The sequence below is a fragment of the Propithecus coquereli genome, unplaced genomic scaffold (assembly GCF_000956105.1).
Source record: "Propithecus coquereli isolate 6110/MARCELLA unplaced genomic scaffold, Pcoq_1.0 Scaffold246, whole genome shotgun sequence".
NCBI classification, from domain to species: domain Eukaryota; kingdom Metazoa; phylum Chordata; class Mammalia; order Primates; family Indriidae; genus Propithecus; species Propithecus coquereli.
This window is the reverse complement of record NW_012148019.1, coordinates 2602244-2614289: the sequence shown is the minus strand read 5'-3', so window position 1 is coordinate 2614289 and position 12046 is coordinate 2602244. Positions and strand designations below refer to the sequence as shown.

Below are 12046 nucleotides of genomic sequence, written 5' to 3'. Positions count from 1 at the left end.
CTCAAATACATCCTAGGGAGAAAGGAACAAGGAAGCAGGAGAAAAAGGTGCAAAGACTGACTACAAACCTTTGTATGTCGGAGCAGGTGGTGCTGTTGCCACTTTTCTGACTTTTGCGGTTACTGAGTTATCAACATTAACAACCATTACTGGATGGTCAATATGACCCAAATTCTGGCCCCGGCCATTTGTTTCTTCTGAGTGTTCCCATTGTTTCCTAATCCGCTCCTTGAGTTTTTCCAGTTTGATATCATGTTGTCGCCGCTTTAGAATATCCAATCTTTGGGAACTGCAAGTACTAGCAGAGGATGGAGAAGAGTCAGCCGGCCGTAACACCTTTGGATCAACGTCGTGGCCCATGTTATTCACAGAAGGCTTCAGACTGTTCGTATTTCCTTTGGCCCTGTTAGGCATTTCTTCTTCAGTTCTCGTAGGAGCGCCCATCTTAATCAAACATTCAGAATTTTGCAATGCATCAATTGCTGGTCGATCATTTAAAAATCTAACAACTGTATCATTAATCACTGATGATTGGGAGCTCTCAAAATCACAGCTATGTATGTTCCGTTCTTCTCGATTGCCTGTGATCCGGTTCCCACTCTCAGCCTTTTCTTCATTAACATCAACACAATATATGTGCTTTGACTCCAGATGGCCGGGACTTAAATTGGAAGGTGCACCATGGATATCCCTGTAATAAAAAATAATGAGTTCTGTGACTATAATTAATAACAATATATTGTATACTTGAAAATTGCTAAGAGTGGATTTTAAGTGTTCTCATCACAAAAATTAAGTACGTGAGGTAACACATTAATTAGCTTGATTTAGCCATTCCACAATGTATACATATAATAAAACATCATGTTGTACACCATAAATATATATAATTTTTACTTGTCAATTTAAAAAGTAAATTAAAAGGAAAAAAGCTTTGCATAAAAGTATAAAAACTGGTCAAACCGAAACCAGTCACACAAACTGGAGAACTCTAAGCTAACATCAGAAATCAAAAAAGCCTGAAATTCTAGTCAGTTAAAAATAGTAAAATAACCATTACTAATATCAAGACTCAATGCTAAATGCCCTCTCTATAAAGTTACATGGCAAATAATCTAAATAACCTGCATATTACAGAATAAGAAATATGCAAAAGATATGAGGAGAAATTTCCTTAAGAACTCCAGAAAACAAGATTACGACCTCAGCTCGGGTATTCACTTGATATCTATTACCATCTGTTACTCCTCTATGAAATCTTAAGTCCTAGAAAATAAATTCTCAAATATATATGTCATTTCTTTTTTTTTTTTTTTGAGACAGAGTCTCGCTCTATTGCCCGGGCTAGAGTGCCATGGCGTCAGCCTAGCTCACAGCAACCTCAAACTCCTGGGCTCAAGCGATCCTCCTGCCTCAGCCTCCCGAGTAGCTGGAACTGCAGGCACACGCCACCATGCCCGGCTAATTTCTTCTATATATTTTTAGTTGTCCAGCTGATTTCTTTGTATTTTTAGTAGAGACGGGGTCTCGCTCTTGCTCGGCTGGTCTCGAACTCCTGAGCTCAAACGATCCGCCTGCCTCAGCCTCCCAGAGTGCTAGGATTACAGGTGTGAGCTACCGCGCCCAGCCTTGTCATTTCTAAATGAGGTACCAAATTAACAAATAGAATGGGAAGTAGAAATAAAGTGGAGGTACAATAAATATCTTCCTCCAAATACATGTTGTTAGTAAAGTTAAACCTCTTAACCGAAAAGCACTTTTCTGGCAACTTCAAACTGTGTAAAGCATATCTAGAAACTCAGGAGTAAACAAAGAAGACTGAGTAGAGCCAAAGCACATGTTACAAAGTCCATATTCTCTGTTTATAAAAACACTAGCAGAAGTCTTCCTTCAGAGACTATTTTTATTTTACACATCATTCTAATAAGCTGTATCTTCAGAAAGCAGTTTATTAAAAAGGAGGTTAATGAAGACAAACAGGCCTCAACAGTGAGAAGAACACACGAATCATGAAAAAACAGCCAACAAAATATCCAACAAAACCAGACATAACAACAGTCTGGACCTGCAGTGTCTGAAACAGTAGCCATTAGCCATATGTGGCTATTGAGCACATGGTATGTGGCTAGTCCAAATTAAGAGCTGCTGCAAGGTAAGTTACATACTAGATTCTAAAGATTTAGGAATATAAAACATCTTTTTTGTGTGTGACTACTAAAAGTGTTTAAATTACACATGTGGCCTGCATTAACAGTTCTATTGTATAGCGCTGATCTAGACCATTTCGTACAAAGGCATAAAACCCTAAATGCCACAAAAATTCTTAAAATCATGACTGTATTACAACATAATGTAGTAACTATGCTTATTAGGAGTATATGAGGATGTGCATTTTTCTAAGGAGATAGTCTACAGCTTTCATCAGATGCTCACTGGGGTCCATCACCCAAAAAACTTTAGACCCTGCTCTGAGTAGCTGATTACTGAAGAAGCTGGGGCTGAGAAATGAATCCCACAGCTGCCATCAGAAACCAAGACTAAATGTGATTATTTTCACTATCTTCACCAGACTGCAACAACTCACGGTTAAAATGATTTTGGTCTAAAATTAGCACATGTAGAGAATAAAATAAAGCATAAAATGGTTAAGTTACATATCATGTCCCAATCTCAAAAGGGGATGAAAAACTGACCTCAAAAAAGTAATCTCTCACAGTCTTTCACTCATTCACTCATTAAATATTTATTGCATACATATAAGGGTGTTCACTACACAATTCTTTCAACTTTTCTATAAATTTGAAAATTTTCATAATAAAATGTTAGAAAAAAATATTTCTTGAATACTTAGTACATGTCAGGAATTAAACTAATGTTTTGAGAATAAAACAAGATTTGGGCCCTTACATATAGACTAGCGAAATGAGCAGACATGGAATCAAAATATAATGCAACATGAAATAAAATGCTGTAATAGAAGAAGTTACATAGTATTATGGGAGCACAGAGGAATGATTAACTAGGCTGCAAAAAAGGAGTGGGTTAGGAACACATTTGGCCATGTTTCATAACAGAAGGTAATAAAGGCGGGGCACGTGGCTCACGCCTGTATTTCTAGCACTTTGGAAGGCCAGGGCAGGAGGATCACTTAAGGCCAGGAGTTCAAGACCAGCCTGAGCAACATAGTGAGATCCCATCTCCACAAAAAAATAAATTAAAAATCAGCTTGAGTGTGACGGTGTGTATTTGTAGCATCAGCTACTCAGAAGGGTGAGGCAGGAGGATCACTTAAGCCCAGGAATTCGAGGTAGCAGTGAACTATGATGATGCCGCTGCACTCTAGCCTTGGCCACAGAAAGAACGAGGATGCTTCTCACAAAAAACAAACAGAAGGAAAAAGAGTTTTTGGTGATGAATGGAGTCTACCACAGAGAAAGGAATTCCATTCACAGCTATCCTCTGGGCATCTTTGTTGTTGTTCTCTTAAAAGATACATAATTTACACAATTTTAAATATCAAGTAGTATTCTTTGCAGGAAGAAAATGGGAATACAAACAAGAAGTCAGTTACTCATTCTCAATTCTAGTAGTGATGATGTTTCTAGACAAGTTGCTAAATGTTTAGAGAGTCTAAACTTTTATTACTCTTCAAGTTTTTCCCTTTTCTTTTTTCCAAACTATGAACTTTTACCCAGATTACCTGGCTTCTCTCTATATTTTTTCCACTATTTTTATTGCTTCAATACCAGGAACAACTCCCAAATTTATATTCTTAGTCCTGAACATTCCACATGCATTCTTACCCAAATTTTTAGATGCCTACTGAATATTTTCACTTAGATATTTCAAACTGTATCAAATGTAACATTTTAAAAATTGAACTGAACTCAATCCGCCTCCATCACCTAAATTCTTTATCTCAAATTTAAGAGTACAAACATATACCTAGAACTACCAAGTACCATCGTGAAACTCTTTGATTTATTAACTGACACTGTAAAACACAAAAAATGCTTACAAATGAAACAAAGAAATAGGCCCAGTAATTATTACTTGTTACTATTTGTCATACTAAGAGCATGAACACATTTAAATCATTAGTCAAGTGTCCCTCAAATGCAAAATCCTGTAATTTTATCAGTTGAATAGTCTAAACTACATTAACAAAATGCAACGCATTTTATATTATCCATACTATGAAAACTCATTCATCAATCTTGAACATCTAAGTTGCTGAAACAACAACAAAACAATAAACAAACTCACTTTCCTAATGAGAAAGAAATTTTAGGTGATTGATTACTGCTACTAAAAAAAATAAGAAGAAAAGAAAGCTAGATAAAGCTCATTATGTAGAATGTACAATCTGAGATATTAAGAAGAAAAAAAAAAAGCCACATTTCCAGAGACTGAATAATTTGCTTTCTAGGAAACAGATTTATTATAATAATGGTGGCCTGAGGCAAATATTACTATTTCTCCATCCCAAATATTTATCTATAAAACTATGCTGTAGTCGATATTTCATGTGAAAGATTTTAACATTATCTTTTGTGGAGAATAACAAAGGTAATAATACTAGAGTATTATAATACTATTTCATAGCTAGAGTGCTATAAAAAACTCAAAAAATAAATCATAATCTTACCATAAATATTACAGACTAACCCTATTTGATAATTTTTTTTCAATACTAACCTGTAAGAAACCAAAGGTTCACAAAATTCCACACGATTATTTTTCTTCACATTACTTTCCAGGGTGGTAGCTCTAAGAGGACTACGAGATTTCTCTTTTCGTGATTTAGAGGATTTGGAGGTTGGAGCGTTAACCCAAGAATCATCCATGTATCTACCATCTGAAGGAAAAGGAAATCTGTGAGAACACACGATATCAAATACAACCATCTCTGAATTTGGCTAGTATCTAAGAAAATAATTTAGGTATCTATTATTCCTGCCATCTCTAGTATAGAATATTATATAAGTGGATGGAAAATATTCAAGTTAAATTGTTAAAGTAGCCCAATCAATAGAGAAAGACTATATTCTGAGCAAACAATGCAAAATAAAATTCTACATATAAAATTCCTTTTTGTCAATGGCTCTCACTCACTTAAAAGAGAAGTATCAGATACAACCCACCAAAATCACAGGTTAAAAAAAAAAAAAAAAAAGAAAGAAAATCACAGTTTAGGTACTGACCCGCAGGTTTTAGCCCACCAATTAAGAAACCACAGACTGAAATACATGAAAGGTAATCAAAGAAATATTTGCACTGTCTCAATTTATGATATATCTGTATAAAGGATATTCCATTTATGATTTTAAATCCTAGTAAGAAAATATACATCTTATTAAGTCAACTAAATTTCATTTTCAAAGTGACATAACGTACCTGTGAATCAAAAAAGAAAAAAATCAGGCTGGGCACAGTGGCTCACGCCTGTAATCTCAGCACTCTGAGAGGCTGAGGCGGGAGGATCGCTTGAGGTCAGGAGTTTGAGACCAGCCTGAGCAAGAGCAAGACCCTGTCTCTACTAAAAATGGAAAAACTAGCTGGGCGTAGCAGTGGCGCACTCCTGTAGTCCCAGCTACTTGGGAGGCTGAGGCAGGAGTTCAAGGGTGCAGTGTGAGATATGATCACACCATTCACTGTACTCCCAGCCTGGGTGACAGAGCGAGACCCTGTGTCTCAAAAAAAAAAAAAAATATTTAACATATTTATATCTTTGGAAGTAACTTCATACATACCTTTCCTACTTATTTTTCGGGTAGCACTTGCAGAAGATTTCTTGGCATCCATGACGGAATCAAACACAGCAGTACTTGTAGGGGCTACTTCTAACTTGTTTTCAATGTGTCTCAACTAAAGTTTAAACACCATTACAACACATAAGTTAGTTCTGTAAATAATCCAGCTACCATCAATTTACATGATTATTTAAAATTATATTGTCCAATACCTTTCTTCAAAGTAGAAAAAACTCAGCAATGCTTTCTTATAATATTAGTTTTTCATCATTTATTACTTAAACTGTAAGTTGGGCAAAATGCTGCCCAAATTTAGACAAGAAAATCAGTAAGATTCTGAAGAATATCAAAGAGTTTCTATTTGTCACTGAATTATTTTAATTGTTGAGTTTTTTTAAAAGCAGTAAATTATCTGACATTATACATGGCATACCATTATGCAATATAGCCTATGCGTTTCACATGCAAAAATAAGAAAAGAATGATTTAGCTAGGCTAAAATTCAGGACTACAGGTATATAAACAGCCATAACTTTTTACAGTTTAACATCTATAAAATAAGTTTCAAAACAAGGAGAAACTTCACAAGATAGAATTCAGGTTTCATATACATTGTGAAATATAGGTCAACTTTTGGTATAACCACCAATGTTCTCAATTATTTTAAAAAGCACTTTTTTTTTTTTTTTTTGAGACAGAGTCTTGCTCTGTCCCCCTGGCTAGAGTGCTGTGGCGTCAGCCTACCTCACAGCAACCTCAAACTCCTGGGCTCAAGCGATCCTCCTGCCTCAGCTTCCCCAGTATCTGGGACTACAGGCACATGCCACCATGCCCGGCTAATTTTTTCTATTTTTTGTAGAGACGGAGTCTCACTCTTGCTCAGAGCTGGTCTCAAAACTCCTGACCTCAAGTGATCCTCCGGCTTAGGCCACTCAAAGTGCTAGGATTATAGATGTGAGCCACTGTGCCCGGCCTAAAAAGCATTTTCTACTGAATAGAGTATTACATGCTTCTGGAAAAAACTTAGAAAACAAAAAATATGTAAAAATTAAAATTAAAATCACCAAAATTGCATCACACAGAGATAAATGTTTTGTATAAAACTTTGATTTATCTTCTTTTAATTTTTGCAGTGGAATGTATTAAAAAAATTGGAATAATCCTTTATATATCAATAGTTCTGTATCAGATTTCCCCCCTACTTATGAGCCCCTTATCATACTTAAAAATTCTTCAAAAACATCCAGTAGTTTTGAAAAACAACTATTATTAACAAGTCAGCACTAAATTAAACTGGGGGATAAAAACTATTCTTATATTATAGATGTATAATGCTCATGTAGAAGAGAGAGAATATATATTGCTATAAGGATAGAGCCAAAATTTGACCTTGCACTGGGACCAAGTCTAGGGTATAATATTTTTTCCAGATTCATTTTCAAAACAGTTCTAAATATTAAAAGACAGAAAAACTATAAAAATACTTAGACAGTAAAGAAACAGGTGATTCAAATTCAGGTGGTATAGAAAACAAAAAAGGATATGTTAAAAGAGAAATTTGCCCAGAGAGCAAATGAAAATGAAGGGCCTATGTATCACCTGCCAAATTTGGATTCCTAAACTCCAGACAAGGTTGGGCAAAACACAAATGGGAACTGGTTACCCATAGTCATTATTCTTCAGCAGTATGAGAAAACAGCCTGTTATTGCCCCAAAAAAGAAGAGGTTAACTCACCGTCTATTCAAGGACAAGTTAGTTCCTTTCATTTCCTTCCTGACAATGAGCCTTCTCCATAAACACAGCCCCACCTTCCCTAATGCAGTCTCTATTTTAAATTTGCATTTCAACATACCAAATGAACAAATTTATTAAAGGTCAATAAAGAGCACAAATTATTTTAATATTTTATATGACACAGTGTTAGTGCTCCTGATACCTAAAGTAGTGGCATGTTTATTCCTTTACTATTTAATAGTTGTCGTTTATGGTCACTTTGTAATATACAGTACATAACTTCTTACCAAAATGTTAACTTCATTTTCTCATCCAAAAAACACCATAGAAATAATTTTAATCTATTCAGTCATAACAGGAAATCAATTTTAAACCAGAAATAAATAAATGGAAGCTAAAACTACTTACAGCAGCCTTGGTCTGAGAAAGTGCATCCCACGATGTGGTTATATCTGCTGGGAAAAACTGATATTTACTGAATCATAATCTCTGAATTAGATCTCGGAATCTGAATTTTAATAAGCTCCCAAATGTACTCAAAAGTTTCAGAACTACTTTATTAGGCAGAACATTCCTCAGCAAGTGATTTACTATACTTAGCCAAAATATGCTTTTTCTCCCTAACTACCATCCTATAAAGCCAAGCTTCCCAACATACGGTGTAAAGTTGAATAGACACTGATACTACTAGTCCTTAGGACAGCTGCATTGTCATTCCCACCCATACCTGTATCAGACATCTCCAAAAATAAGCAGCATCCTCAGTTTACTGCAATGTGCAGAAGAAATACAAAATTTTATATTGTACCGTATTTCACAATACAATGTGAAAAAGATTAGAAAACTACTCTAAACTTCAATCTACTAGTAGAAACAAAGGTAAAATCTATCTAGTCTTTCAGATAACAGCCCTTCAAATAGTTGAAAGCCACATAATAAATAAGTTATCCTTCTCCAAGATAAGTATTTTAATTGCCTCCAAACACTCATCAGGTGACTTGATTTCCAGATTTCTCAAAAACCCAATAATCTTCCTCCGAATGTACTCCAGTTTGTCAATCTCTCTCAAAAAATATCATGCCTTAAAGTTACCCCGAATGTATTATCAAAAAAGAATTCAATGAGACTATTTCTTTTGTTACCTGTACATTATAGATCTATAACTGTACTAGAAACTATATTATATCACTTATTGATATTAAGCCAGAAATTCTGAAAAATTTTACATATACTGGTTCATTTTAAAAAAGGATGCTTCCTTTACAAAACAGTTTACCAAAGGATACCTTTGAAAGAGAGGTACCTTGTTTATTTAAAACAAAATTGAATTTTAAAATGTATCCACTTTTTATAAATCAAAGCATATGTATAATTTTGACTTATTGAGTAGCCCAGAATTTAATACACATGATCCTAAACAAGAGATTAAGTTCAGTTTACAAAAACAAAATCAAAGCCAAGCACAGCAGCATGCACCCGTAGAGCCAGCTACTAAAGAGGCTGAAAGAGGAGGACCACTTGAGCCCAAGAGTCCAAGGCTGCAGTGTGCCGTGACTGCACCTGTGAACAGCCACTACACTTCCAGCCTAGGCAACACAGCAAGACCCCGTCTCAAAGAAAAAAATCATACCTTGAACAGTATCCTTGCTTTGAGAGTTCCTTGGATTTGGTAAAGGCACCACCTCTTTTGATTTGCTGCTCCTCATCCTGCCTATTTACCTGCAATCACATCATCAGTATTCACTGAATATCAATATTATAAGGTTAGTAAAGAAAATGCCCTGACTTATCTTGCCCTTCAGGAAAGTCAGAAAAAGACTGTGTCATCTCTAAAAGGTATTTTTATATCCACTTAAGAGTTTCTGATAAGCCAATAATTTTATTTTTCCTTAGAGAAATAAACCATTAAAAATTATATAAAGACCACCTCACACCCATTAGTATTGCTACTATCAAAAAAAAAAAAAAAACCAGAAAATAACAAGTGCTGGTGAAAATATGCAAAATTGGAACCTCCGTGCACTGCTGGTGGAAATGTATAATGGTACAGTTGCTGTGGAAAACAGTATCGCAGTTCCTCAAAAAATTAAAAATAGAAGTACCACACCTAGCAATTCTACTTGTGGGTATACACCCAAAAGAAACGAAAACAGAGTTTCCAAGAGATATTTGCACAAGTATTCCATGTTCAGAGCAGCATTATTCGCAATGGCTAATGTGGAAGCAGCCCAGTGTTCATCAACAGATGAACGGATAAGCAAACTGTCATACATACATAATAGAATATTATTTAGCCTTAAAAGGAAGGAAATTCTGACATATGCTACAACATGGAATAACCTTGAGGACATTATGCTAAGAGAAATAAGCCAGTCAAAAAAAGACAAATACTATGAGATTCCATTTACATAAAATATTACTACTTACAGTAGTCAAAACCATAGAGACAGAAAGTAGCATGGTGGCTGCCAGGGGCTGATGGGGAGAGGGAATGAGGAGTTATGATTTAGTGGGTTTCGAGTTCTGGAGATGGATGGTGGTGATGGTTACACAGCACTGTGAATGTACTTAATACCACTGAACTGTACACTTGAAAATAATTGAGATGGCAAATTTTATGTTATGTGTATTTTACCACAACAAAAAGGCAAAATATATCATGACTCAAAAAAAAGATTAAGATCTGCTTATGCTTAGATAGCTTGGCAATAAAAGTCATTATATTTTCCTATGAATATAGAGGAATCATTCTGTTATAAAAGTCACATAACATAGGAAGTATGGAAAATAACAGGTAGAAAAACTCAGCCCTACTCCCAAACTCCTAACTATTAAGATATTTTGTATATTCCCTTCTAATTTTATTACTGTAATTTCAATTTTGTGTTCTACTTAACTGCTGGACATTTATGGTGGTTTTAAAATATATCCAAAAATTCTTTGATACTCCTTTCTTGAAAAAGTGGAACTTAATTCTTCTCCACTGAATATAGGTTGGACTTAGCGACTCACTTTTAACTAATATCAAACGATAGAAGTGACAAGGCGTGACTTCCAAAACCAGGTTACAAAAACGCACTCTCTAGCTCCAAGATCCAGCCACCGTGTCATGAGGACAACTGAGCAGCCCTATCAGGAGGTCCAAGGGACAGAAACCTGAGCCTCCTGCTTGTAGCTATATGAGTGAGGCCTCGCAGGAGATCTCCGGGCCAAGTCAAGTTCAGATGACCACAGTCCTACCCTGACACTCTGCTACAACCTCCTGAGAGACCTTAAGCCAAAATCATCCAGATAAACTGCTTCCAAATTCCTGACCTAGAGATGAGATAACATGTCATTTTAAATTGCTTAAATTGGGTTGGGGGTGGGAGATTATGAGCTACAAAGTAAAGTAATAGATAGCCAATACAGTATTATGTCTCACTTTCTCTGTTACAAATAAACATTTGCATATATGAATTTTTGCTTATTTGGATTACTTATGTAGAACAGGATCTGCAAACCATGTTAAAACTTGACTAAAGAATGTGAAGAACACTTAGAGATTCAATGTCAAACTGTTTTCCAATTTACAATAATGTGAGAGCCTACTAGTTTCATTAATACCTTTTAAAACATTATCTATTCTTTTGCTGATTTAACGGGAAGAAAATGGTTGCTTTAAATTTGGTAGATGCTATCAGGTTAAATATTCTGCTGCAAATTTTAATCTTAGTTCCTCATTTGTGAATTACCTTTTCTTATCCTTTGCCCACTTACCTACCAGGATCTTAATGTTTTTCTTACCAATTTGACGAACTCTTTACCTTACAAATATATTAAACCTTTGTCATATTTGATAAAAATCATTTTATCCAATTAGTTGTCTGCAGAGGCAGTACAGTATGTTGAATATCAAAGACCCCAATTTAAATTTCAGAAAAGGAAAAGTTTACTTACAAGGTCCAAATACATAAAACTAAAAGGTATAATTAATTTTTAAGGGAGTTAATTTCACCTAAAATAATCCTGATTTGTTAAGTTTCCTAGAAAACATTTCAAAAATGTTCTAAAATAGAATTTTTCATAGATTATATAATGTGGTGGTTCCAAGAAACGTAAACTAGGTTTTTGAAAATAGACAGGGATGGCAGAAAAACTAAAATCAACAAATATGCCAATAGTTTAAAATTTTTTCAAACATAAATCTTTAATCAGAGCTGCCAATACAATTTTTAAAATTAACTCATTTTACTTTCCTTCTGATAAAGATATTTTTGGTCTAGCCAACTGAAAAAGTAACCAAACAAACATGAGTTATTCTATATTACTAAGTAATCTGTCAATTATTTGACAAATTTTCTTTGGGCAGACATCTCTTTGCTTTAAAACTAAAATAAATGCTAAAATATACAGTAATTACCAATTTTCCAAAGGCCAGGAGAAATAGATTAAATTACCAAAAACTGCATTATGTATCCACAATTTCTATGTCTAGAGTTTAATACTAACAAGACTGAGACAGTGTAGGCAGATGAGTAAACATGAAAGAAAATCTATCTCTATTTCAAAATAAATG

At 34.8% G+C, this 12046-nt stretch overlaps 1 protein-coding gene across 1 annotated transcript in view; it reads right to left on the bottom strand.

Moving 5' to 3' along the window:
- Window positions 1-12046, bottom strand: part of CEP350 (centrosomal protein 350kDa) — a 175594-nt gene that overhangs the window by 146499 nt on the left and 17049 nt on the right. Inside the window, exons 2-6 of the mRNA XM_012646529.1 lie at window positions 9119-9207; window positions 7897-7940; window positions 5754-5868; window positions 4699-4858; window positions 69-691 (exon numbers count right to left, since the gene is read on the bottom strand). Of these exons, the coding sequence (XP_012501983.1) occupies window positions 69-691; window positions 4699-4858; window positions 5754-5868; window positions 7897-7940; window positions 9119-9194 (1018 nt within the window). The 5' untranslated portion in view covers window positions 9195-9207. The remainder of the gene's footprint in view (window positions 1-68; window positions 692-4698; window positions 4859-5753; window positions 5869-7896; window positions 7941-9118; window positions 9208-12046) is intronic.